The sequence below is a fragment of the Daldinia childiae genome (assembly GCF_008694065.1).
Source record: "Daldinia childiae strain JS-1345 chromosome Unknown Scaffold5, whole genome shotgun sequence".
In the NCBI taxonomy this organism is placed as follows: Eukaryota; Fungi; Ascomycota; class Sordariomycetes; order Xylariales; family Hypoxylaceae; genus Daldinia; species Daldinia childiae.
In genome coordinates, this window is record NW_022984646.1 from 552265 (window position 1) to 579894 (window position 27630).

The window sequence follows — 27630 nt, forward strand, 5'->3', positions numbered from 1 at the left end:
AGGCACTACCTTGCGACTTGCAAAGCCACGACGTCACAGCTTGGATGGTATTGTTTCCAGCTCTGCATGTATGGCTGTTTTAATAGGCCACACCTCGGAAGAGAGCACAGCCCAAAAAGGGCTTTACTCTTCGTTTGCACACTTTGCCGATTATCCGTTGCTGGTTCCGATTGATTATGGGGATCACCAGTTTCCCACATGACGTCGCGACGTCAGGTATCAGTGAAAGCCAGTTCTCGTGGAGTGTGACCAGGCATCAGATCGCCACGACTCATACCTAGCTTGAACATTATCGATTACCTATTAAGGAGACTGGGATGTGAACGATGCCGGGGTATTACTTGAATAACATGAACCTGATTGTTTGCCCAAATCATTTTACATATAACTTACGGTTGTTCCAGCTCTGTGCGCTTCATTTTCCAATATCGTCTTTCTCTATTTGGCCGTGATTCTAAGTTATAAGTCCCTTATATCTATATCGGCAAATTCAAATCTACTATATACTTCACTTAGTTATACCGCTTCTTAAACAAGTGCGTAAGCTTAGCAGTTTTCAGTCAAAATGCGGCAGACAGGGTTCTTCCATCACATCGGCTCGTTTCTGCTGTTAGCGGCTACGGTGCTGCTGATTATTACCGATATCTCAGCTCCTGTAGTGAACAGCATTTCGATGTTGAGAGTCAACCTCGATGACCGTAATACATCACCAGACCGTCACCCAGCTGTAACCTTTGGCACCTTCGGCTATTGCGTGAAGGACACTACAGGTAAGTCAATTTCTACTCAACTTCTAGCAACCCTATGATGTATTGCCGCTGCTAACAGTGAGTGCTATCTAGTTCCGGCCAAGACTTCTGCAGCCGGTCTCATGTCGGCTATGACCCAGCCACTATCGTTCAGAACAATGTGCAGAATGTGGACTTCTCAGATTATGCTGCAGACACGTCTAAAGCCTTGACGCGCGTTATGATCTTGCACCCGATCGCGACGGGACTGGCATTCATCTCATTCCTTTTAGCACTCGGTGCTGGGGTCGTCGGTAGTCTACTCGCATCGCTATTCTCGCTGCTCACCTTCATTGTCACTCTTGTCGCGCTTGTTTGCGACTTTGTATCGTTTAGTATTATCCGGTCCGAGGTCAACAGCTCGGGTAACGGTAGCCAGGCCGAATGGGGTGCCGCGTCTTGGACTATCCTCGTTTCTGCCATCTGCAGCTTCCTCGCTACGTTCATAGTCTTCTTTACATGTTGCAGCGCCAGGATGCACAGACGCCGAGATGGCCGTTTCGGCGCCAAGGATGTTCCCGAAGGCTATGGCGCTCCGGTACGTCGGAGACGATGGTGGTAAATCATATTGGACTATCCCGAACTTGATTAAATGATCCTACCACAACAAAAAACACAGGCTCCAATCGACTCAAAGCCATGAAGCTTAACGATGAACTACGATAAAAAGCAAATGAACGAAACGAAAGCGAAAGCGAAACGAAACCTGAAACAATTCTTGATTTTCTGATTAATGGGAGCGAATGCGGGCGATTACGAAAAAATGAAAAGGGGATGACGCACTTATACTTCGGCATATTTATTGGTTGATATATTATATACCCTTCATACTTAATTACTTCTTCTTTCTACTTATACCTACCACATACTTTTGATACCAATATTTACTGTGGATATGGTGGCTCTATTGTACAATATGTAGTGTTAGTCATGCCAATATAACTGCCTCTTTACATAATAATTATCCTGTTCTTAAAATTCACCTTAAATATCACTTTAACTTAGCTATTTGGCCTATATGAGATCCTTAATTAAATGAATATGCTCTTTTCGCTTTCTAGGTAGTTGTGTAGGTCTTTAGCAAGGCTCACTAAGAGGTGAGCCTTGACGGCCTGGACCTGCAATACTATTTCCATCATCTAATCTTTTATAAGGCATTAACTAGGAAATGTTAGCCATCAGTTTCCCTTACCGTTTCTTCCAAGTAAGGGATGCATGCTCAAGATAGAACGTTAAACGAACTAACTCTTGAAAAAGGATACGTTACACGGAGAAGGAAAAATGAAATTGATTAGAGCTGGAGATTGGGTGTTGGCTGATTAATTGTGTACCTGTTAGCTATAGACAAGCTGCTGAATAAGTCTTCATATTCGATCTTAATAGCTGTTTAGAAGCTAAAATTTGGACAGTGGCCCGTACGCTAAACCCCGGTGGCTCACCACTATATTTTTTAACGATACCAGCTATTATAACTTAGGTAATCCGTACCTATTATCAATGAGCATGATCTATTTCTTCATCCCCTTTTAAAGTCAGGGAACTTAACTCAGCGTGATAAAAAATGGCTGATATCTCACGAACCTTCACTTATTCGACTCTACTTAGTGCTATTGGCTTACTTACTATTTCTACCGTGATTGCTAAAACTTTTTCTACAATTAGAATTTACACCCGCTCCTCTAAATTGTCTAGATATGCCCATCCATCTCGGGAGGGGGAGCAACCCTGGGCACTAGTAACAGGCGCATCTGATGGCATAGGCCTCGCTTTGGCTCGGGAGTTAGCTGCCAATGGGTTCAACGTAGTACTACATGGACGGAATCATGAAAAGCTCTCTAGGGTATCATCCGAGCTTCAGAGCGCATTTCCCCAAAGGTCATTTAAGACTCTGATAGCGGATGCGAACGCCGTGGCATGCGTAAATTGCCTCCGGGCTTCTGAGAATGAAGAACTAGACGGGTTAGCAGCACTAGACTTTACAGCGATCAAGCAAATGCTTGATGGTCTGAACCTCACTATTCTCATAAACAACGTCGGAGGAAATCCAGCTGGTCCGAACTTCGTGCCGCTGAAGGATAACGCCGAAGATAGAACCATTGAAAATGTCAGCCTCAACCGCCCTATTTCCGCTACACCTAACCCGCACGCTTCTCCCCAACTTAATTCAGAACGCACCGTCGCTTCTCGTCAACATTGGTTCTATGTCTGATCAAGGCTTGCCACTTAATGCTACTTATAGTGCTAGCAAGCAATTTCTTATGACCCTGACCGGCTCTCTGCGTTTAGAGATGGCGATGGAAGGTAGAGCGAATGACGTCGAGATCTTGGGCATCCGGACGGGAAGAGTTACGGGCGTCGCGAGGTACAAGGAACGGCCGTCTCTCTTTTCTCCAAGTACGGAAACGTTTGCTAAGGCTGCTTTGGCGCATGCCGGCAATGGCCACGGCATAGTCATTGGATATTGGTCACACGCGATACAACAATTAACAGCAGATTTATTGCCAGCTTGGGTTAAGGACAATGTTATCATGAATATTATGCGTCAAAACAGGGATTGGGGACTGAAGGCTAGGAAAGAATTATAACGAGTTTAGACGCAGCAGTATCTAATAAATCGTTAGATCATACCACATTCAATTTACATTCAGTTTCACACGCCGATAATCGCTGAAGACCTATATACCATGATGCATGGTACATTACTGTTAGCCAAGGCTCAGCTCTTGGATGAAGATATTCGCAACCTTCTCTCCGATAATAAGCGCTATGCTTAGAAGATTTGGGTACAAATACGCGTGTGCAACATCCTGTCGCCTTCCCTCGAGAGATATATACTTGCGTCCGTGTGGTTGGAGTTGGTTAACGATTTTTAGGGGAACTCATATGACAGTTCTAAGAGTATCGAAGGCATCGAAACTACTTTTAGCTATACCAGTTCATTCGAATGTCACACGTAAGATTCTGACGAGTGAAGTCTTTCGATTCTGTTTTCTATGAACTGAAAAGAAAATATATATTGAATTGTTGTATTTCATAACGGGGGCCGAGTGTCGCGGATAAACGCCGCCAAGACCTGTTGGTCATGCGAAAAGATGCAGAAGTACCAACGTGCATGAGAATGGCAATGCCGAATGCCGTGAGAATGTATATAAGAAGACAGTAGATTCCAGGACGGCTTTGGGAGATACTTAGACTGCAAAGACCCTTGAGATCAAGGAGAATTATTAGATGATTCCGTACACTTAGTTCCAGGCCCAATAGTTCTTGTCACACTGAGGCATCCAGCTAGGTAGGTGGGCAGGTAGGTACCTAGGAGATATATAAACGAGGCTAGTGTTAGAATTTACGAGATATAAAAGTTGTAAATAAACGTAGTTTCTTAAATACTCTCATAAATCTTGTCATATGACTAAATGAGTGTCTATTAATGAGCTAGTCAAGGTTGATTCTAGAGCACCGGAGCTAAGACGGAGGAGCATCAGACGGCTAAGCGCCAAGGCCCGTCGGTGTAGCACCGAAGAATTAGGACTCTAGTTATGTAGGAACGGCGCAGGCGTCGTTCCAAACGTCTATAGTTTCTGGCAACTTTGCTCACTCCCCACAAATTTATTCAGGGATAACACCAACACTCGTAGGCAGCGGCCGGATGCCTAATAAGGAGGAACATAACACTTAACTCGACGAGTAGTATAAAACAGTATCGCTTCAAAAATTTACTCTTGTCAATTTTATTATCATATGTATTAAACTTGAAGTATTCCATACTATTGTATTCAACCTGTGTTATTTTTACCTTAAATTGGGTACTCACTTCAATATGCCTCCCCTGAATTTATCTGAGAGGCTTAACCTTCCTGGCTTCGGTTTGCCTATTGACTATCAACCGGACTACGACAAGTCGATGACATGCTTCCTTCATGCCCTTTGGGGTTTAAGGTCCTTTGACAGCGCCGGCCTTACGTTGCGTGAAATTCGCAGTAAGTTGCATTTAGTTCCTTTTCTATTTAGGACTAGTTGAAATGGTTCATTCGTGCTAGGCTACCCATCTCCGCTCCTTTAATTCACAAAATGAAAGCTGTTAGTAACAAGATGAAAACTAGTGATGGGTTTCATCGACCAGATTTCGGATAAACCGAATTGGGAAGAAAAGGTTTTCGATGAGACAATTGTTGCCAAATGGAAAGAGGAAGCAAAGATGGTGTCGCATCAAAATTTCGACGGGGATGTCTTTTTATCCGACAAGATGTTTGAAAACGTATGTTCTTCCCATAGCTTAGGCATCCTAATCACTATCAGATACATCAAAGACGAAGGCGCAGGCTAACATAACTTAGTGTATCAAGGAACTCCGCGATAAGGCGAAGCAGGTGAAAAAGACCGGCATCGTCAATGTGCTAGACGCCGAGTTAGTTGTTGCCAAGTCTGACACAATTGTCACATCTTCGCTAGTAGATGCTCTTAGGCTCGGTGTTAAATCCTTGGAAGATGTGCCTGACAAAGACAAAGACTGGCATCCTAGATCTGACGGAAAAGTCCTCGACCTCTTACATCCATCTCTATTCCCACTTGTCTACGGCACCACACGTGTTTTACCCTATGGTAAAGTTCCACTTGAAGACTGTGCTTCAATCATTGGCGAAGGTGAAACTACGATATCGTGTGAGCAAAAGAAAACTAAGGAGCCTGCGCTTTGGGGGAGCAACCAATGGCTTCCTAGCGACATTGTATGGACAGAAGCAGGTCCTAGAATTGCAAGCTATATTAACAACTTGCATCCCGTGGATCACAAGGACTTATACGAAGTTTTCGAAAAGTTCATTTCTGCGGCCGTTCCCCTATGGGAAGAGTGCTTGTTCCGTAGGTCAACACTAAAACAACGCATCAACGTCATCTGCGAGACCGAAGGTTGGGGGGACTACTACTTGCCCGAAAACGTGAAAGTTCCCGATCAATGGGTACTGGATCTCGAACATGAGCCAGAAGATGAAGTTGACAGATATGATACAGAGTCCGAAGGGTTTCAGGAGTGGTACGAAGAGCATAGAGTTCTTAGATGGCCCGAACCTGAAGATTACACTCCTCGCGAAAGAGACCCCTCAGGTAAGCCAGATCTGAAAAGGGATTTCCCTTCTGGTCTTCAAGTTATATTCAAGCTTGCGAATATTCACTTGACCCCTGAGAATCCCGAGTATGATGGCGGCAGCGTATGTAGCATTCATATTTTCCTTTCTCCCCTCTTCGTACTTCCCCAGGGTCTAGGATCATCTTATCGAATCTAGACATTTCCTTCAAGGAATTAATTAAGTACTAATTTTTGTCATTCAAGTGGCATATCGAAGGAGCGATCAATGAGAGAATCGTCGCCACCGCGCTTTATTATTACGACGTCGAGAACATTAGCGAAAGCCGGCTCGCATTCAAGCAGGCTGTCGATGCCGAGGAAGTGCGTGCGATACCACCTCAGGGAGAGTTCGAACCTCTAATGCGCTGGATGGGGATTGTGGACCACCAATACGAGCCGCCTTTCCAGGAGCTCGGAAGTGTACTTACGCGACCTGGACGCCTGCTTGCATTCCCTAATGTATTTCAGCATCAAGTACAACCATTTCGACTAGAAGACCCGACCAAGCCGGGCCACAGGAAAATACTTGCCATGTTTCTCGTCGATCCCAACCTCCGTATACTGTCTACAGGGGTCGTTCCACCGCAGCGACGGGATTGGTGGGCACCCGAAGTACGTAAAATCTCTCCCTTTTCGAAAATCCCAGTTGAGATTTTCGACATGATTATAAATTTTGTGGAGGGCTTTCCTATGAGCTGGGAGCGAGCTGAGGAGGTACGGGAAGTTCTCATGGATGAACGTAGCTGGACAAATGAGAAGTGGGAAGCGGAAATCGGTCAGGTACGTTTATTAGGCTTTATTCCGTACGAAAGAATATGCAATACTGACATTAAAATAGAATCACTACTTCTTTTGCGAACATTAATGGCTCAAATTTGATTGACGATTGTTTATCGAGATAAATCATACCAGACTACGAAGGAAAGCTTGAAGAGATACTTGTCAAATAGCTTAGTATATTTACTTGTTAAACCAATGAACGTATAACTCACGGTATTACATACTGAACTTACGCAAAGACTCCCTAATGTTTGAGTGCTTTAATGGAAGAAGGGATTGTATAATCGCCACTATGGGAAAAATCATTGATCATTTTAGCGCATCATGAAGACCTATGATAACATCATATTGGTCTTTTCGCTGTTGCATACTACAGTCGCTACAGCGATTGCTGTGCTTGTGTCATCAGCCCCCACGAGTACAGCACAAATAGACAACGCCGCAAGACCGGGAGATAGTTGCGTATGTTCTATCTCCTTTAAGTTAAATAGACTGGTATCAGATCACATCTGGATTGACTCGCAAGATGACGGTTAGCTTTTAGCATCCATGCAACTAGTAAGTTATTACAACTAGATTCTAGGCGATCCACCATACAATTGATAAATGTTGCAATCAAATGACATCTTAAATAAATCAATTTTTATTTAAAAGTTGATATGTACTAAATATTGTTTAGAAAAAGCATTTATAAGTTGCTTGCACAGTGCAACACCTCCTATCCTAGACAGTATCGAGCCAGTAGAGTCTATAACGTAAGGCTTATGAGCCCTTGTCAAGGACACGGAGTTTTTCTATTCCTGATGTCCAATGATACATTAACAGGTAACTTACTATTGATCAAAGTTTACGACGCCAACCACGAAGGAAACGGAAAAGGAATGGGTACACGTGTCTTACCGTACGTGCTTTAGTAAGAACCGAGATTACCATAAGCCACGGTGTCTCGCCCTACCCTTAATTATCACGACTCACATTACGCGTCGGCGCCGAAACCTCCATTCCGTAGCCCCCGAATCCGAGCTCCGAGCCGATCTCGGACTCGGTCGAAAATCTATATTTCCACAATAGGAAATGGTACGGCCAATTAGCGTGGTCGAGCTGAAGACGATCTAATCTTATCAGATCCGAGTGGGATGGATATAAGTCATCGGGCCCCTGGATCACTCGGGGAATTGCATTTTGCTTATATACTCCTTAAGTTGTCCCTTGCCTGTTTTATTTATTTCTTTCCTCTCTTTTTCCCTGTATATTTAGACCCATCCTCAATACGAATAATTATAAGAATCCCCCTTGTTCCTTAAGACCCTCATATTCCGGACTTACAGTAGCTAAGCGAGCCCATTAGATTCTCCGTCTCCGGCTTAACCCAGACTTTGAAACATCGTTGCCTAGCACGTATTAAAGATGTTGGAGAAACCAATTCTAATAATCAATGGCGCTGGCTTCGTCGTGTCGATGATGCTCACAACCCTCCGTCACAACCTGGCTTTCCGCCTCAAACTTTTGCGCCATGCCATGTTTTCTTCCTCATCATCCTCCGCGGACCCAGAGAAGCCCCGTAACATAATCATCATAGGCGCCTCCATCGCAGGATACTCGGCTGCCAGTAATATCGCGCGTTATCTGCTTCCAAACTCAGAATACCGTATCATCGTCATCGAACCCCGAGATCACTTCCAATTCACTTGGGTGCTTCCAAGATTCTGTGTCGCCGAGGGCCACGAGCACAAGGCATTCATACCTTATGGCGGGCTTCTACCCCGCGGCTCATTCGATGCCGACGGAGGCAAGGTGTCATGGATTAAGGATCGTGTCGCTCGCATTTCACGAGACAGCGTGCGTTTGGCTGAGACCGGCGAGGAGATTCCATACGAGTTCTAGTCGTAGCTACTGGCGCAGGTGCCACCGATACTCTACCAAGTCGTGTTGGAACCAATGATAAAGATGAAGGAATGAAGCTCATGAGAGAGATGCAGAAGCAGATCCGCGAGTCCAAAAATCTAGTCGTTGTGGGTGGAGGTGCTGCAGGCGTTGAGCTAGCTACGGATGCGAAGTCGAAGTACCCAGATAAGCAGGTTACCTTAGTACATTCAAGGGACTCGGTGATGCATCGGTTTGGGCCGAAGTTGCAAGCAACCGCGACAGATGGTATCAAGGAACTAGGCATCGAGCTTATTACTGGGGACAGGGTGGTCAGCGAGGACAAGGAGAAGGGCATTGCCGTCTTAAGGAGTGGGAAAGAGATTGCATGCGATTACCTGGTTTGTAACCTTACCGTTCCCCCTTTATGGTCGAGCTAACAAGTTCCAAAGGTCAACTGCACAGGTCAAAGGCCCGACTCTAAGCTGATTTCGGAGCTGAGCCCAGCATCTATATCTGAATCAGGCCATATCCTTACCAAACCTACTCTGCAGATTCAGGATGACTCCCTACCTAATGTGTATATTTGCGGAGATGTCTCTGAGACCAACACCCACATCCAAACTCAAGATCTGCAATGCGCCAGTCCATGGTTGTTGCTTTTAATGTGTTATCTGGTACAGAAGGCAAGAAGCCCAAGGTGAAATATGTGCCGCATTGGCTTGACGGCGTAATCAAGTTGACTTTAGGACTCGTAAGTGAAATTCACTCCATGTCACACCCCACCCTCCGTATGTACAATAATGCTAAACATTGATTTATCGCAGGATAAATCGGTTTCCAATGTCGGCGATGGGAAGACCGAGTTCTTATTCCCAGCAAAGGAGAAAAACGAGGCTCTCATGGCTGGGGGGCCTGGCATAGGTTAGGTGCTAAGCCCTTTGAGGATGACGGGGAATTCTTAAGGAAGATCAAAGCGAAGATCTAAATGAATTATTTCCCATCGAACCGGTGTATAACTAAGATGTTTATTTATGGAAGCATAAAGTCGATCGTGGCCGACTCACTGCTGCGATTATGGACAAGGCATGGCGCAAGGTTGACATTCTCAAGATCAGTAGAAGCGGATATCTGTTGGTAATAGCAAACTTAGAACTTAGGCAAGCTATATCCTAATACAATTGTAAATATTCTTAATCATATTATTTACATCTGGTATCATCCGATCATGTGTAAAAAGATCTCATATCTCATATGTTTACTAAACTTATAGACGTCAAGCTACATAGCATCACATATCCGAACTAAGCCGACTAACAAGCCAGATGACGGAGCGTTGCGAGGCCCATGCCGGACAAACGGGCGTCTTGTATACCAAAAGAAGATTTATCTATATATATCCCTCAAGCGGGTAGCTTACACAGTTGTAAGCATTACCCACTACGTGATTCTCCATATATAAAGAGGCCAACAGAGAAAGTATTCATACGCCATCCCCGGATAATATCGTAACTAGTCCATTGGCCGACTCCCCTTGCCGAGCTGACCTTCTCCCTTACAACCGGGTATTTTAACCACGACGACAAATTACCCCCAACATTAGACAAGCTCACGGGGTTCATATCTGGGGAAGCGACATAAACGCAGTCATTGGCTCAGCCGATAGCGCTTCATCTTGGCGATGGCCTACTCCCCGGTATTTGACATGTGTTCCCCGTGGTATATATCGCAGCGGCCTCGCCGGGTATATTAGCGCGCCTGTCTTCCCTAGGTATCTTTCACAACCCGTGCCTCTCCCACCGTAAAACGACAACTTATCTAAGTCTTGCCTCGAAATCTACACCAAAGATGAAGTTAATCACGTTCCTCGCGCTGGCAGCTACTGCCCAAGCCCATTGTAAGTCCACGCCTCCTTTCCTGCTCCGGTACACGCCCAGCCAGATGAGGCAACTAACACCGTACCAGACCGCTTCTCGAAGCTTGTCATCAACGGCGAGCAAGAAGCCGCAGAGTGGACCTCCATCCGAAAGACCAAGAACTACCAGAGCAACGGCGGTGTAACCAGCGTCGACAGCCCGGACATGCGATGCTACCAGGCAAGCCCGGGCACGGGCACCGCCACCATAGCCGCCGGCGAAGTCTTAGGCTTCGCCGCCAACGCCGCCGTGACGCACTTCGGCCCCGTCCAGTTCTACATGGCCAAGGTCCCCGACAGCGCCGACATCAACACCTGGGAGCCCGCAGGCAACGTCTGGTTCAAGATCGGTAGCATCACCGCCGTTCCGCCGCTAGGGTCTAGCGAGGCCACCTGGCCCGCTTACAGTAAGTGCCCCTAATTATCATAATTCTACATATTCCGCTATACCGTAGACTAGGTTAGATGCTAACGCCATCCCAGACAAGAAAGTCGTCAACGTGACGATCCCCAAGAACGTCCCGAGCGGGAACTATCTCGTGCGCGTCGAATCCATAGCCCTTCACCAGGCACAATCCGTCGGTGGCGCTCAAATGTGCGAAATAATTTTCCCTTCTACTCAGTACCGAACAATATATTAACGCAACATGAACTAACATAAAAATCACAGGTACCTCTCGTGCGCACAAGTCAAGGTGACAGATGGCGGCAGCGGAACTCCCAGCCCGCTCGTCGCTTTCCCCGGTGCTTACAAGGCTAGCGACCCCGGTCTGCTCTGGTCTTACTATCCCGTTCCGACTACCTACACTGCTCCCGGCCCGGCCGTCTGGGAAGGTTGATAGTCGCGTTACGTGTAGACCTCTGGGACAGCTACCTAGGTAGCTATGGCGGTGGACATTCATCAGTATATAAGTACCTACCTAGATAATATAGTATATTAACATACAAACGTAGTCGTTGGAAGTTGAGTCACTCATATTTCAGCAATTCAACGTGCTCGATGTTTATTGAAATAATGCTATATCAACTTATTCGAATATTTCACAGTACAATGCCTAGTAATTAAAATAAATCAGCAATTCGCATCTAATAGCACATAGTATATGAATTAAGTCAACGACACCCAAGGGGTCCATTTTGCATTAGCCTACATATGCTCTACGAAGAGCCAACCACCGAGAATTAACTAAGAGCAAACGCAATTTAGCCTTCAGCCTATCATAGCCTCGTTCCGAAGCAGCGGGATAAAAAAAATTGCAAAACGTGCGACTGGCAGCTCGACGCAATAATGTGCTGGATAATAAGCATTTCGTACAACCTCAACTCCAAATGGGCGGTCCCTTCGCCTTGCGAAATTGAACCTATAGGACGAATCTCCCAACGCTTCAAATAAACATCCCCTCAATGAAGATCTGCTTATTTCAGGCGAAGAATCTAGTGGCGTCGCTTCTTATTGCGGCTACGGTCTTCTTCTCAAGACCGCTCTCTCGATCCTTTCGCTTCGCCTTCTTCTCTAATTCATCCCAGTCCTCGCCTTCCTCGTCGTCCTCCTTATCTTCCGAGCCTTCATCACTAGCGTCTTCAGATGCGTTACTATCGTATTCCGAATCGTCTTCGCTGGACTCGCTAGCTTCCTCGAGCTCGGATTCGTCGATCTCAAAGTTAGACTCCTCTTCCTCTTCTTGGCCGTCATCGTCATCGCTCTCATTCTGTAAGAACGACCATCCACCGTCGCCAAGAATTGATGGGTATCAGCTGTAACCGTCTTCATAATCGTGGGCCAGTTCAGGTTCAAAGGACCTTCACTGAATGCGATGTCGCTACTATCAAGCCATTCCTTCACATCCTCCAGTGACTCAACGGGAATTGTGTTGATGTGAACGGGTGGTCTAGTGAAGTCTTTAAACACAAATACCAGATCGAAATTTTTCAACCGAATTGTACACGCTCTAGATGAGCAACTTCGATATCATCTAGTGTAACAACTAGGAAGGGCGGCTCTGTGATCTGAATAAGACAATCTGTTGTCGGCTGGATCGTAACATTGCTTCGGAACGGGACGCCGTTGAACCCAAGCTCTCTAAGCGGCATGTCAACTTCAACACCTTCGTTCTTGCCAGCCTCTGCAATCTTATCAGCAAAACTCTTGAATTGCCGATCAAGATCAGCTCTGTGTCGACGATCTTCTTGCTCTTGCTCGAACTCGTCCTCGTCACCGTGGCGATATTTTCGTTTTCGATTACCAGTTTCGTCAAACTGGATATCTGTTGCTTCTCGATAGAACTGCACATCCTTTGTCTTCTTCTTGTTGCCAATGATGATAGGGTCTTTGAGGTGCAGATGAATGATCACAATTAGTTCATGGGCGCAAGGCTGGAAGAACAGATGGCGAATGTTGGGAGAAAAGCACGTCAACTCTCTGCTGCGGATTAAGCGGTGACTGGTACCGGATACCATTCTGATGGATCTCGACCTTGCCAGGAACTCGCTTCCCTTCCATCGCAGGACGTATGAACACGTTGTCCATAACAGGGGGTCGTCGATCTAGCTACTAGTTAGTATAGAAATATTATGAAAGGCATATATATATCCACTTACTCCTTATTTCGACTAGCTTTTCCTGTTCAACAACATCTTCCATGTCTTTCTTCTCCTGCTCCTTCTTAGTGGCCTCTTTCTTCATGGCAGAAATCTGTGCTGTAATCTCTCGTAACGATCGCCATCGCGAGAACGGAACGTCAGGCTCCTAACGAACTGTGCCGAGGCGTCCTCAAATGGCTGATCATCTTTCCTACCGACTCCCTGACCCGGAGAAAGGAAGTTGATACGCAAATAGGACCACTCTCCTTCGTCGTTCTTGCTGACGTTCTTAATGGTGTGAATATGGAAAGGAACAGGCCGTCCCATGACAGGAAGCACAAGGTGTGGTTCTTTTGGTCAACCAAGATCTCGAGATTCTTGACTTTTAGTGGCATCTGATTGTCTCTCTTGTATGATTCAAATTTCTGAACTTCTTCACCTCTGCGCCGTCCTGGCCACTGTCGACTCAGCAAACCTAGCCAAACCCTCCTTCTGCTTCTTTTGAGAGAGTTCTTTCTGATGTTCACGTCGCCTCTTCTCTGGTCCTCATCCACTGGCAGACCGCTCGGACCGTAGAGACGGGTACTCGTAATGTTCTTAGTAGCCACAGCACCCACACGGGAGTCCTTCTTCTCTTTCTTAGTGTTGGTTGCATCTCCTCGTCATCTTTGAAGAAAAAACGAGGTCGCATCGAGATCGGTAGGAGCATCTCCGGTAAATACAACCGGATCGCTATTTGTTACTCGGATGGTATCGGTAAGGACCAGGGAGTATGTCTTGCTAAGCTTATCCTTCGGGGAAGGATTCTCGACATCAGTGAAACCGGTTGTTATGCATAAGGTCATTCCATCCTTTAAGGTTCGTGAGTTTTTACCGCTAAGTACCAGCGTAGGATCTTTGCTCTCGATGCCGATACCCGCTCCGACATTCTTGAGAAAATGTTTCTCTAACTCGGGCTTCTTAGACTTGATATAGCTCAAAGCTTTGCTATAAACGTCCTTAGCAACTACGCCATCCTTGATCTCTTTCAAAACCAGGTTATGGACAGAGAGAGAAACTTGTAGGTACTTTCTTGCGTCTTATTCGGGTCAACGAGGTACGTTCGCGCAATGGAAGAGCAGTAGGACTTGTATCGGAGACCCATACCAGCGATAATAACGCCGGGATGAAGGTTGTCGCCGGTAGGCTCTGTCTGAAGCTTTAGGTCGTATTTACCACCACTCTGAACTGCAGGACCCAAGTACCAATCCAATGACGCGGGATCGAAATCTGAAGGTAATCTCTGTTTGTTGGGAAGCTCAACTGTCTTCCACCACTTCTCGTCGTCGAGTTTTCTATCGACTTTATCGGCAAGCGCACTGTGCTTCACCTTTTTCTCCTGGTCCAAGACATCCGACATCTGGTCCAGAAAGAATGGTGTCATCAGCGCGACACAGGCTTTAGATGCTGCTCGCATAGAGCGCAATTCTGTTTCATCTTTAACGGAGAAAGCAGCGGTTGATAAAGCACCGGATATGTCGACTTCTTCAGCATCTTTACATTTATCGCCAAAGACCTTTTTCCACTCGTCAACAAAAGGACCATTCGATCTATCCTTGGTGAGAAGGCCGACTTTTTTCTAATTACCAAATCAAGTTAGCTAAGAAAAACAACATATAGTAAAGAGGCTGTATGACTCACTCCTGCGGAATTGATGGTATCGGCAATCTTGATGAATTGCTTCTCGTTTGCAGCCCACATCTTTACCCCTAACCAATACCTCAATCGGAAACCGGCCACCCTTCAATTGTTCCAGGTGTTTTGCTACGTAAAAGTCAGTCGCCTAGTTGCGCAATAATAGAAAGTTCGGGTAGTCGCTACCTTTCTTCGCTGTCGTAAGTATGTAAAGGGTGTCGGTAGTGATGAGCATGAGGGTAGTCGGGAATTCGTAGCCTAATAACCAGAACTAAATAAAAGTCAGTCTCTTCAAACGGTATGTCGCCCCATTCACTAGAACATGAATATTGCAAATATTACATACGTGCATAGCATTATTCTTCTGGAATTCTGGGTTCTCCTCTACTTTACCCATCATGATAAGAATGGAGGATACACCGCTAAATACAGTATCACCAGCGCGTTTATCAGCCTTCCAGGCATTAATGAAATGATTAATGCGCTCCTGGAAGAGCTTTCCATCGATCTTGATGTCTGCCATCTTCGTAGATGACCCGAAAGTCGTTGGCGAAAAGATGGCAGATAGAAGAGTTGATTGATGGAAGGTAAAATGAAAAACTATTAAGAAAAAAAAGAGGGATGAAAGAAGGCTGAATGTGAACGTATCAAAGTCTGCTCCAAAAATTAGGATGTAAGGTGACGCGAGCTTGGAGAGTGGACCCACTTTAATTCGCGACGCGGTTTAATGGATTTAGTAGGTACGGGACCCTCTAGGTAACCGTAATGGGCCCTCCCGGGTTGCTTATCTAATCCACGCCTTCCCCTTAAGAGAGACCTACCAGGTAGGTGCATAGGTGTCTTGGATGATTTGTGACTGGAGATGTCATAAATTCTCACTTATTATCATAAGCACCTACCTAAAGGTGCGAGACAGAAGAAATTAGGTAATAAATACAAGTACAGATTGATCGCGTAAATCCCATTTTCTACCAATTTCTGGCTTCATATATATCGCATCAGGCCGGTGCCATTGTTCATACATACATAGAGGTAGGTATATAAACAGTGTGTACAGACGCTGCCAAGTTGAGGTAAAATTGAGAAAAGAATCAAACGTTAAAGCTTTTTTCGTATATCATTTTCAAGTACAGGTGCACGATACAATGGAAAGAAAGCAGAAAAATAAAAATAAGGGAAATAAATGATATATCCTTCCCCTATGCTATCGAAATTACCAAAGCAACGCTACCTATAATAAGCGGAACTTCAAATTCCTCTCACAATCTCAATATATTACTGTCCATGGTCGGTACTATAGCCGCTATCTTCCGGATCTTCAATTGAGGGAGGCAACATGAAGCCATCATCTGGCCTACCATCATCACTTCCCACATCCGTATTACCGCTATCAGCGCCCGACTGGCCTCCAGAAGAAGACGAGGAGTCTTGATTACTTCCGCTGTTATCGCTGTTGCTCGACGACGAGCCGGAGGATGAGCTAGAACTCATTTTCGGCCAAAAGTAGAAGAAGAACCACTTTATCGGGTTGCAGTAAATAACGGCAATGGCGATAGCAATGACAAGGCGAGTTCCTGTAATGCCAATCTAAGTGGCTAGTATTTATCGAAATTGGCGATTATCCTATATGAGATTTATCGAATTGGGATACAAAAAGGAAGGTTGAGCACCAGGGGGGACGGCCTGCGTTTTATAAGGCGAGGATATGGTAAAATACTGATGACTTGGAGATAGTGTCACAATGCGAACTTACAGCGATGAAGCAGCACATATGTTGCGCAAGATTCAGATGTGATTTCTCATGTTGTATCTATGGACTCGTCCCATACGTACTAAATACTGTTGTGTCATTCCTTACGGTGGTACATCCTCGTACACGACTCGTCAGTCCAGCTCGAGTCCGTGATTGTACTAACAACTTCAGCCTCGTCGGACAAGTTATACCCCTTAGGCCTACTACAGAACCACTACATCCTTCTCTTAGAGGTAGTTAAAAGGGAGAGTCAAGCAACTCACATGTTTCGAGATACCACAATATCGCACCACTACATCTTCAGCCCCTTATCATATTTCAAAGCTTCAGGTAGATATTCATAGTAAATTCACAAATCACCGCAAATCAATGCGGTTCAGTCTAACCATAGTTTTCTAATTCTAGGCGTCCCCCACTGACTGCCTCCTTAAGTCAACTCCTGACGTAAAGGAAAATAAGAACAGTCTTACTCCTCGGAGTCCTCATCGTCGTCTTCAGAATCCCAGACCAGAGTAGTAGCCGAGCTGAATCTACTATCAGAGCTAAGCTCGCTAGTAGTCGAGTTCACATAAGTGCGTGAGCCATCTGAATTATTATCATCTGAGCCACCCTCGTCTGAACCATGGCTTGATTCATCATCACTTGAGTCACCCTGGTCAGAAGAGTCCCCATCTTCAGTCTCCTTGCTCTCATTTCCCTCGCCCTCACTCTCCACGCTCGAACTGTCGTCGCTGTCGCTGTTGTTGTAATTGGACTCAGTCTGTGTTCAGAATGTCTCAAGCTCTCCAGCACTTCCGTCGTTTTTCTTGCCATCTCGTGGCCACGATGATCTAGACGAGCTCATACTGATACGAGGATAATAGATAAATTGGGAAGTTGCTAAAGTGTGATGTGGTGATGATGGTAAGGTTGACGATATTTATGGTGCGAGATAGAGGAGACCAAGGAGATAGTAGGATGCATATATACGTTAATAGCCTAGGGGAAATGGATTTTCTTTTATAAAAAAATATCGAGTTCCCAATGATTCCAGTAAGCTAACATTCCCTCCAGCTAAGTACACATGTCATATAATTTTGGGATATGGGACTCAGATACCTTCAGACTTATTCGTACCTTCTATGCATAATATGAAAACAAACACTAAACTCACCACTCGAATACCATCTCCTTTCAGTAACCTTCCTGAAGAAGTATCTTAATAATCAAAAGTCCTTTACGGGATTTATTTACCTGACTATAGCCTCTTAGTTTATTATATAATGACGATCCTAAGAAAACTATGAAAAGGGGTGCTCGGTCACCTCTATGCATACTAGTAGTTTAACATAGTTGGTCTTTTAACTTTTCATACTACAGCGTAGTTGCTTAACCTTGTATTCCTCACATAAGGATATAGTCTTTACCGGACTCTTTGAATTGCGATATGATAATCCCCTGATTTACGGACATAATTTGTCAAGCGATTAAGGTAGTAATAGTGAGTATAAACATTGGTATCACAAGGCTATCTTTCTTTTGAGCTGTCTATCCCTCAAAAAGTAATTTTATAATAGGTTCGGTTTCGATTCTGGTGAACATACCTTGCATTACAAACTTTCCATGCTTATAACATTGAACAACTAAAGTACCTGATGTATACTTGCTTTATTATAATGAAGCATTATATCTTCGGTATAATACTGTGCAGCTTTAGAATTTGTATGGAGTTTTCATGCACTCGCACGAGTTGGACCATCAAATAGTACACTAAACGAAAGCATGTATTATCATCAGAACTACGCTTAAACAACAACACGCCGACATTCGAGCGCCTGCCAATTCGCCCGCGAGCCAGCCTGCTTGGTTATTACAAAAGAAAAAAAACTCGGACATATTTGATCATGGGGTATCGAGCGTCGAGTCACGCTCCTCAACCATAACCGCAACCGCATGCCATCATGTCCAAAACGCCAAAAACTCATACACCCATTTGTGCTGTCTTGTTGAAGACATCGTGAACCTGGCTCGTTGGCCTCAGAACAGAGGTCATCTATTGGTTTCATGCCCGTCATTACCCCCCAGATCCTGATGCCCCCGTCCCCATTCCATCCTTGAACGCCAAAAAGAAATGGAATAATGGAAAGGGAGCCGAGTCTGACCGTAGGGATAATATTATACCGGTTTTTTACATTTCCATCCTCGCCGCGATGTCTTCACTCATGCCCCTAATAGAATGCGCAGCTTGTTCGTATTCACTTTCCTCGTCATCGTCATCATATTGATCGGTCTCCTCGTCGGAAGAGGGATCATGCAATGGATCGATCTCAATATCCTCATCTGGGTCATACTGGATCATATCGGCATCGTCATACTCGTCGTCATCATAATCATAATCATTGTCGACGATAATACGACTTGCGAGTTGATCTCCCAGCCAGAACTTAGCGCGTTTGTTTGCACCCAAGCTACCCGGTAGGGGCGTTGCATGGCGCTTGGACAGTCCATTACTCCCGCGCCTATGGGGTGCAAGCGCGGGCGAGTTGACTAAGTTTGGTAAACCCCTAATATATAGATAGGCAACACGTTTCTTATTCTTATTGAAGAAGAAATAATGAAGACGCCAGATAGCGGACTCGTCACCATCAAAAGGGTCCTCGAGCGGTTGATACGAAAATACTGTGCAGTCCTTTAGTGTCATCTCCGTATCGATCATGGTCCACATGTGTGGACTCCAAGCAGGACTAATTGCATCACCTCCTGAGGCCAGGTTTGGCGCAGGAGAACCACCATAAGAACGATACGAAGAATTCGCATCAGGTGAAAGAAGCGAAGAGCCTAATGGTCGCACACTATTCAGCGTGTTATCAATGTTCGCCATTACATGTTGTAGGTTGCGCTCGCGGCGGAAGTCCGTCGGGCGCAAGACGTGGGAAAAGTCATAGTCGGGATGGCTCGCGTTTAATGTCGCGATTAGATAGGCAAAGGTGCGACGGCTCGAAATCTCGCTCATATTACCAAATGGGCTGGAACGGGATAGATTAAGAGATGCAGCCATCTCCTTGCGTTGTGGCGGTGAGAGCGACGCACCGAATTTAATGAGCGCCGCATGTTGAGCTTCGAGAGATGTTTCGATTGATTTGTATAGTTTCTTATCAGAACCAGCGGCTTTTGTCGTATAAAGATCGCATCCGCCTTTGACACGACACTCAGCCGTGCTGAAGTTTAGCGCCGTGGTGATGACGTCGAAATCGCGAAGTGGGAGAAACTACGTGGATGATAATGGTTAGCTAAGACCTGCAATACTTCCAAGTCCAAATCCATAAACATGCTCTAACCCTATACAACAAATGCACGAACCTTCATCTTTGCGTCGGTGATAATTTCGCAATGGCATAAATGAATATATCATATGATGCGAAGGGGGTAATAGTCGGGTATGGTTAATGTAGATGCTGACCGCGAAATGAAACGAAAGCTCGGAGCCGAAGGGAAATAGCTGTGTATGGCCTCGAAGGATCGTTAAAAAGACCGGAGTCAACCAGTAAACGGGTGACACCTGGTCTAGAGTAATGAGTTGCTGGTTAAAAGATAATTATCGTCCTGACGGATGTGTGCGTAGTTGACTTGGAGCCCGTAAGCTGATAAAGAAAGACAACGAATGCGCACTTCAATCCCTGCAATATTGATTCAAATAGAATAAACTAGACGATGTATCGTCTAGTAGACGCAGGGAGCGTAGAACATTACGTAAAAGTATAATCGAAATTGGATTGGAATATAATGAGTATTATGGTCGTCGAATGTATAATTGAAGCCTTTGAAGGTGGAAGAGGTGAGTTGCGACGGTTTCTCGGATTGGAGAGCCGGGGGGAGATAATGTGTTGCAGTGATTGATCAGGTGTTTGGTGCTTGTCTGACATGGCTGACAAGGAAGGACCACCCCCCCAAGGAAGCCGGGTGTTTGCCGTGTGCCGTTTCCTTGTCTTCTCGAATCCGGTCGCAAGTTGGCAGTAACGCGGGTCTCAGGGCGCAGGGGGGGGAACTATCGGAGCTTGGAGGGGTGTGGCTTGATACTGGTTTGCTACTAGCTAGTTAAGGGGTTGGCAGCCTTCCACTATACCTAAACCAACAGCACCAATAGCGATTAATAGCCCAGTTTGAAGACTAAGCGAATAGGATAACGTCAAGATCCCACGAGCGTCAACGGCGCGTTTTGGACTAACATACCTAGTATCTTCATCATGCAATAGCTTCGTAACCGATAGACGCTTAATTAGCATTCAGATAGTTCTCAAGTAGCTGAATTCTATTCGCTTATAATATGCATCGTCTTGGCCTGGTTGAATAACTGCGTAAACATGTGCCGGAAGATGTCCTAGATTTGCTGATAAGCTCGTAGCATAAACGATTCGTAATGGATGCTGAGCGATAGGTTGGAAAGAGATACGGCATTGAGATTGCGTCACTTCAAAACGACCGTCATACGTTTAACAAATGCAACACGACTCGCCTGTCGCGGACGACATTGCAACTCTGCGATCACATGAGTCCAGCCTCCTTTAACGCATCTTCGATTTCTTTGGAGACCTGTGAAAGTAATTGAATATAGGTAAGCATGTTTGTAAATGCAGAGCGTATAATACTATAATTTGAAACCCGTTGCGCCGTGCCCTAAAAGAATCATTCTTGGACTGCAATCCGATCGGGAAAAAATACATTGTAACTTGTTACATGATTTTCGTAACCTCGTCCTCGACCTGGACCGAAAAAAAGCCATGTCAGTGGGACTAAGGATTGCTAGGGAAGAGATTGAAGTTTGCGTAGGTTGCCGAAACGATAACTTGGAGCGTGGATAAATAGTATGAATAAAAACCCAAATAGGCGACTTACCTCCATATCTTCGAGAGAGTCTTGCTGCCCTATGCAGCGGAGTACATTCTTTTTACTGCTCTCTTGTAGTTCCCCTGCTAATAATATCTCATCTAATATATAGTATGCCTTCGTGAAGGAGAATATGATGTCGAGCTCGCAGACGTTGCCGTAGTATTTGTCCATCTGTTCGACGTATCGGTGAATGATCTCGAGCGTGATCAGCTCGTTGTCATCGGAAGAGCAGCCGGCAATAAAAAATAGAGAGGCGTAACGGCGGTAGACGATTTTGGTATCTGGTTGGTTGGTGAGCAGCCTTGTATGATATTAGTAGTTAATAGGGGGCGGACCTTTATATTCAAGAAAGTTGCACATGCGAGTTCGTCTAGCGAGGACTAGTTGAGAGACGTCCTTGACGATCTTCGCTTTGTCCTTGGGAGACAAGGTGGTAAACCATTTAGCTAGGCGCTGATATGCGATTAGTTTCAATGAAGCAGGGCTCAAAAGAAGAATTGCATTAACATACCACCTTGCCCTGCCGAGACAGCAGGATCAAGTAGCTGTCATGTTAATGATTAGCTGTGTTTTAATGCTAATAGCGAGAGTTTGATGGCATACTTAATAGCCATTTTCACGCTTCTCACATTACCATGGCAGGATTAAAAAAGAAGAGGTCTGTCAGGTATTGGATGTGCTTTGCTGTTATTAGTATGTTGGTAGTAGTAAAATGACTGATGGAATGGAACAGCAAGAGCAGAAGCAGAAGCAATTTCTTAGTAGCCGATAGTGGGGTTGGGCACGAGCTTGTCAATTTTCGAATTAAGCGACCGCATTCAGCTAAGGGGGTACGAAATACCCATGTAAATTATAGCCAGCCGACATAACATTTGCCGGTCCGATTCACTTCTATCACCCCACGGTATTAGTCAACAAAACTTCGACCTGCAATATTTTATAATCTCTTCAGCTTCTAGAACCAAACATTTAAAAAAAAATAAAAATAAGGCCGACGGCATGATATCTCCAACCTCCAACCGAGAGACTTATCAACCCACCGAGTAAATCCAAGTCCTGAAGCCTTGGCGATAACGTTGATTGCAACACCCCACATGATTCTATGACTGAAAGGTGAATCCTTACACTATGGTCTCTAGTATGGATTTTCCATTTTTGGCATATCTTGAGTGGGTGAATCGGGGTGAGTGACCTGTCCATAACAGTTTGATTTCGAATGACCTATGTCCCACACCCGCAACTTACACCCGTAACTTAGCTTATGGGTTGTCTACATTATATTTACAACCTACGCTATAATCTAGGGGTCCTCCCGCTAGTCGTATCACCACCACATGCGAGCAGATCCCGCGATTCACTTGTTATATTAGTGGCAATACGTACCATTTCGTTTAAGCCGTAGTCGGCGTTCTTCATCTCATCTCATCAATGTTGGCTTTACACGCTTCCTTTACCACCAAACACTCTTGTCGTCTCTTTCGTATACGACAACAAGAGTTTTCGTCGGTTTGCTATCGTCTTTCCTCGGGTCTAAGCAGATCAAATCCAACACCCTATGATTAGTAAAAAGGTTAGTACCTTTTTCACTATCTCCGGACTTGGATGGAAATATTGCTAGAATTTAATCAAGACCCCACTTCGATTTATAAAGCTTCAGTTTTTCTACCCACCAGCCCACCCACCCCTACATTGCACATGCATCGCATGAAATACGATTGGTAATAGACTTATGGTACCTACCTCCCTATCTTGAATATTCATTCATATTATTACTATTATTGCCTATATTATACCTATCATATCTTCTTATTTAGATCGACGTTGTTGTCTAGTCCTTCATATCCAACATATTCCTCTCTATCGCCATGACACGAATAATCTTATCTACGGGGAACGTCATCCTGGACGGCCCCTCTATCATTCGGAAACCAGGCACTTATCGGTCCAATCTTGAACTTACAAATTCCCTCCGAAGTAACTTCTCGGCTGCGCAAAAAGAATACGCCTCTATACTTCATAACGGTAATGGCCACGCCTCTCATTCTGGGCAAAATGGATACAGCAGCCGACCAGCGCCAGAGGTGTGGACGGAAAAGGAAGACTCTACTTTGTATGTGCCCCGCATCGACTGGGAATCGGCCGGGCTACAAGAGGATCGCTCGCAATACGAGATTACCGTGAAGTTATTCTTTCTACCAACGGCACCTCCCGAGAAGAGAATTGATTATATTAAAGAAGCATTGCGATTGGTTAGGAAAGAGCTAAACGTAAACGACGTCGACCTCCTTATAGCCTCATACCCTGGCTTAACGTTTGAGGGAGACTGCGAATGGGAAGCCGATAGAAAGAATGCGACAATGGGCAACGACGAGGAAGAAGTGAATACGTGGAGTTTGCTAGAAAAGTTGTATAACCAGGGCCAGATCAAACAACTCGGAATTTCCGAATTCGGCACCGACAAACTAAAGAGGTTTCTAGACAAGGTCAAAGTGCGGCCTACCGTTAACCAGATCAATATCAGGAATTGCTGCAATGTACCTCCGCCTCTGGCAAAGCTTGCTAAGGACGAAGGCATCGAATTGTACACCCATCACGATTCTACAGATATCCTACCCAGCGGCACCTTGCGGGAGCTTCTTGGTCAAGGACCACAGGGCGCTGGCGTCCTGGCGGACGGCGAACCTAATAGTAGCGGACTCAAAGGGGAGATCATCCCTGAGTGGGTTGTCAAGTATACGGCGTTTGTCAAGGACCGGGGAGTCATTGAGAATAAAGGCTACTTTGCGAGCGCGGAGACGGTAGAGGAGGCATAAGGCGGGCTCAGCGTTCTATCTGTTCCTTATGCATATTTCGGGTAACAATGGCATTTGGTGATTGGGGACTACCAGCATTAGATTATGAATACACAACTACACGAGTCTAGAGTGTGTAGTAACTATGCATCTATTTTCAACGCGAACACACCAAATTCGATATCCCTAATATCATTTGACAGCATCGAATTACTCGTGGAATATAATTAATTCGTGGCTTTACCCTATCATACTCCTCTTGCGCCCTCTCATCCTAACCTCCTCGAGCTTTTTCAAGACCACAGGCGCTTGTTTAAAAGTCTCCTTATATGAGCTTTCTAGCATAGCCGTAAATAACCCTTCCGCGCGAGAATGCGTGCTGGCAAACGCTCTTTCTAGAACATATAGATCCACAGCGCGGTCTTCATCAGACGTACTCTGGCTTGCGAGACCAAAATCGATAATCACAATATCACCATCCAGCAACCCATCACCACCACCTCCTCCCGCATGCCCATTCGCCGGCTCCCGACCCTTCTCCCACGGCCGCAACATCATATTACTCGTCGTCAAATCGCCATGCACAACACCCACGCCATGCATGCGTCCCACCGCACTCCTATCCGACGCATCAGCGCCACTAAATCTTTATCTTCCTTCTTCTCCCCCGTAACCGGAACCGCATCCCCCTCGTTCCCCCAGCGTTTCAGCCCTTCCTCCGCCGCAACCACTCGTTGATCGCGGCGCGGGCCGGCGGGCCCCCCACCCACTCCATGGCTACCACCCAGCTGCCTCGTCAACGGCGTATACGGCGGGGACCGGGACGCCCGCGCGTCGGCACCGCGCTAGGACCCGGGCTTCGGCTAGGATGCGTGGCGCGTCAGGCGTGCGTCGAGGGCGGGGTGACGCCATGGTTTGGGAGGGCGGTATTTGAGCGCTGCGGGGAGGGATGGGAGGAGGTAGGTTGTTTTTGTAGAGGCGTGCTTCGGCGCCTTGGGTGATGAGGGCTGGCGGGGTGGACGAGGGGTATTTTAGGATGGTGGGGAGGGGGAACTGATCGGTTTTGTCGTCTTTCTGTTGTGCGGATGGCAAGGCTGTGGTGTGTCTGCCGCCATTGTGCTGATAGGTATTTTGTAAGCAGTTCTGAAATTGCGATTATATAGAAGCCGGTTATATTTGAAGGTCTATTAGGTCTATTGTGTTAGGTTAGGTATATTTAGTGCAAGTTCTATTATTGAGTTCTATTTTATTAATCGAATTGCTTATCGCTACCTTGTAACACAAACTGCCCCGCGATGATATGCGCCTGTGCCATCAGTGGCAGCAGCTGCGGCTGCACCTCATTCATTAGCTTAAGTCCCACTTCGCCAGGTCAGGGAAGAACCCGAAAGATTGGGAAGCAGTAAGGCTCATGCACCTAAAGCATATTCTAAAACAAAATAGATTCTTTTATCTTGATCTTCATTCTACTGTTCCATTGCAAGGATACCTGCGAAGCACACCGCTGTCTGACGAAACGATTAGCTGGTACTCTGACCCACCTAGGTCTCCCTACTCTTTTCAGCTCATCTAGCTCTTATACTTCAGCTAAGACAACTATGATCTTTAACTTATAGTAACTAGTTATACAATAAGCCAAGTCAAGTATGAAATCCCCAAAAATTAGTACGTAGGACAGTTAACAAAGGAGTGGGAAAGGAAGATGACTTATTCCAAGTATATTATTCTTCGTCGGTAAACATCGAAATGCCAGCGGTCAGTATAAAAGTTTGACACCTCTACGTGATAATGATTCCTGAGGCCAAGAGGGTTTCTAGTCCGCATTTGATTCAAGATTGAATCATCTTATGGTCCACCTAACCAATATGAGATAACACGAACCTTTTCTAAAAACATTAAATCATACATAGTAGGTTTAACTAAAGTAAAGCCAAGTCGGTGGTTTAATCTTTTATTTATGGAGTTTTAGAGTTGCCTTGTAAGAAGTTCTAGGAGTTCAATAGTTACCATTAACCCATCTACAGGTAGTTACCAAGTATAAGGTAGTAGTTAAGCCAATGAGAAATACTTAATAGTAGATCAAGTAAACTTCGATATACTCTTTTCTGGAAAGCTAGAAGATGGTCTAACTACCTAGACATATCTAAAAAGGAGTAGTGCTCTTTGAATAAGGCCTTGATACCTTATTATTGATTTCTCATGTCCTCAATCTAAGTAATTGGAAGCTTGCTTTCCTAAGTTAAATTTAGTCTGTCTATAGAGTTGTAGAGGGATCGGATTTTCAAGCTAGTAAAACCTTACGACTTTGCATTTACCCTATTGGCTGAAGTTTACCCGAAATGTATAAATATAGTTTAGTCTAAAATCAGATACGTACCTTTCTTAAAAAACCGAAGCCATCGGCTTTGGTTTTCAACGTATTTAATTGGAAAGCCTCGCCGGCAAGCTTTCCAATTAGCACAACTCGTTGTGCTACAGGGTATTTTATCGGGATAGGGAACCATCATAAACGACTAACACTTAAAAGATTACTAACTAATGTTAAATAGTAGTTAGTATTTAATAAACCAAAGTCCGATACAGGAGTCGTTAAAGATTCTTCTCGTTTTAGGGCTTGCCAGAGACGTTAGATTCTCTTCGATCTCGCACTTATATAAGTCCCATACACTAACAAAATTTACCGCTTCGTAGAATATAGCAGTAAGCGAGAATTACTTAATCATCAGTTTTATACCATCTTCTATTACTAAGATTTATACACTCCAACACAACAAAGACTCGAGGGATACTAATGTTTGTAGTTATACTTAATATTGTCCTATTAGTTATGGTATAGATACAACCTCTACTATGTCAGGCGATAACATATGATCATAGTAGCTAGATAAAGCCCTATAGAACAATGAACCCCCATCCTCAGCTCACTATGTAGAATAAAGCTTCTCGAGAACTCGTCCTATAATGAGGTGTCGTATGATAAGATAACCATATATGCATTTCCTTTCTTCCCCTAACCCTTAGAGGGGTTGGTCTACTGTAGGTACCACTGCGCCACCGATCCCGTGGCCTCCGCTATTGGGCGATAGACTGCAACCCTAGCCTCTGGACACGGAATTGTACATAATTAATATGCAAGAGTTTATTGAAGTTCGCGCGGGCAGCGGCAAGCGGCAGCAGGTCTCTCGAAGTAGCTTCTCGAAGTAGAAACGCCCCCTCAACAATTCTCAAGTTCTTAGGTAGTTGTCAGTTGTCTCTCTTATTCCGGACCTCCCACGCGCGCAACCGATCTACCAACCACAAATAACCAAAGGGGACCTAGACGGACGTCACCACTTTCTACCCTCCACTAAGAATATCTTAGATTTGTCTAATTCGCTATTCACCTTTCATCTCGCATCAAACCCCACGAACCATGAATTTATAGTCAAAAATTCCCTTCTCCTCTATGGTCCCGTTACCCATCCCCGTCTCCATCCGCCACGCAGCAACAACTCATC

The 27630-nt window shown here is 45.2% G+C and overlaps 9 protein-coding genes across 10 annotated transcripts; 5 read left to right on the plus strand and 4 right to left on the minus strand.

The window, feature by feature from the left end:
- Positions 1–565: 565 nt before the first annotated feature.
- On the plus strand, positions 566–6775 carry GL218_05305 (uncharacterized protein; the record flags this gene model as incomplete). Its single annotated transcript, XM_033581956.1, has 6 exons — positions 566–770; positions 833–1326; positions 4909–5043; positions 5123–5992; positions 6115–6690; positions 6749–6775. 6 exons carry the CDS (start codon positions 566–568, stop codon positions 6773–6775), a joined length of 2307 nt encoding a protein of 768 aa, XP_033434681.1.
- A 1322-nt stretch (positions 6776–8097) lies between these two features.
- On the plus strand, positions 8098–8574 carry GL218_05306 (uncharacterized protein; the record flags this gene model as incomplete). The annotated part of the gene is made up of 1 exon (XM_033581957.1): positions 8098–8574. The coding sequence occupies one exon, from the start codon at positions 8098–8100 to the stop codon at positions 8572–8574; it is 477 nt and encodes a 158-aa protein (XP_033434682.1).
- Positions 8575–8645: 71 nt separating this feature from the next.
- GL218_05307 (uncharacterized protein) lies at positions 8646–9482 on the plus strand (the record flags this gene model as incomplete). Its single annotated transcript, XM_033581958.1, has 3 exons — positions 8646–8954; positions 9200–9307; positions 9381–9482. The coding sequence occupies 3 exons, from the start codon at positions 8646–8648 to the stop codon at positions 9480–9482; spliced, it is 519 nt and encodes a 172-aa protein (XP_033434683.1).
- A 919-nt stretch (positions 9483–10401) lies between these two features.
- Positions 10402–11307, plus strand: GL218_05308 (putative endo-beta-1,4-glucanase D; the record flags this gene model as incomplete). Its single annotated transcript, XM_033581959.1, has 4 exons — positions 10402–10450; positions 10519–10875; positions 10952–11063; positions 11139–11307. 4 exons carry the CDS (start codon positions 10402–10404, stop codon positions 11305–11307), a joined length of 687 nt encoding a protein of 228 aa, XP_033434688.1.
- A 582-nt stretch (positions 11308–11889) lies between these two features.
- Positions 11890–13151, minus strand: GL218_05309 (FACT complex subunit ctc-2; the record flags this gene model as incomplete). Its single annotated transcript, XM_033581960.1, has 4 exons — positions 11890–12177; positions 12413–12795; positions 12923–13012; positions 13067–13151. 4 exons carry the CDS (start codon positions 13149–13151, stop codon positions 11890–11892), a joined length of 846 nt encoding a protein of 281 aa, XP_033434689.1.
- A 559-nt stretch (positions 13152–13710) lies between these two features.
- GL218_05310 (FACT complex subunit ctc-2) lies at positions 13711–15245 on the minus strand (the record flags this gene model as incomplete). Its single annotated transcript, XM_033581961.1, has 5 exons — positions 13711–14126; positions 14195–14659; positions 14729–14851; positions 14909–14993; positions 15069–15245. The coding sequence occupies 5 exons, from the start codon at positions 15243–15245 to the stop codon at positions 13711–13713; spliced, it is 1266 nt and encodes a 421-aa protein (XP_033434244.1).
- A 3397-nt stretch (positions 15246–18642) lies between these two features.
- GL218_05311 (AP-1 complex subunit sigma-1) lies at positions 18643–21955 on the minus strand (the record flags this gene model as incomplete). Of its 2 annotated transcripts, none has more annotated exons than XM_033581962.1 (5): positions 18643–19722; positions 21348–21622; positions 21677–21794; positions 21853–21886; positions 21945–21955. In XM_033581962.1, the coding sequence occupies 5 exons, from the start codon at positions 21953–21955 to the stop codon at positions 18643–18645; spliced, it is 1518 nt and encodes a 505-aa protein (XP_033434243.1). The 2 variants fall into 2 exon arrangements, with proteins under 2 accessions (XP_033434243.1, XP_033434242.1); XM_033581963.1 differs by lacking the exon at positions 18643–19722 and adding an exon at positions 21185–21214.
- A 1251-nt stretch (positions 21956–23206) lies between these two features.
- On the plus strand, positions 23207–24154 carry GL218_05312 (putative glutamate-cysteine ligase regulatory subunit; the record flags this gene model as incomplete). Its single annotated transcript, XM_033581964.1, has 1 exon — positions 23207–24154. One exon carries the CDS (start codon positions 23207–23209, stop codon positions 24152–24154), a length of 948 nt encoding a protein of 315 aa, XP_033434241.1.
- A 219-nt stretch (positions 24155–24373) lies between these two features.
- On the minus strand, positions 24374–25045 carry GL218_05313 (EKC/KEOPS complex subunit BUD32; the record flags this gene model as incomplete). The annotated part of the gene is made up of 2 exons (XM_033581965.1): positions 24374–24752; positions 24915–25045. 2 exons carry the CDS (start codon positions 25043–25045, stop codon positions 24374–24376), a joined length of 510 nt encoding a protein of 169 aa, XP_033434240.1.
- Positions 25046–27630: the final 2585 nt, after the last annotated feature.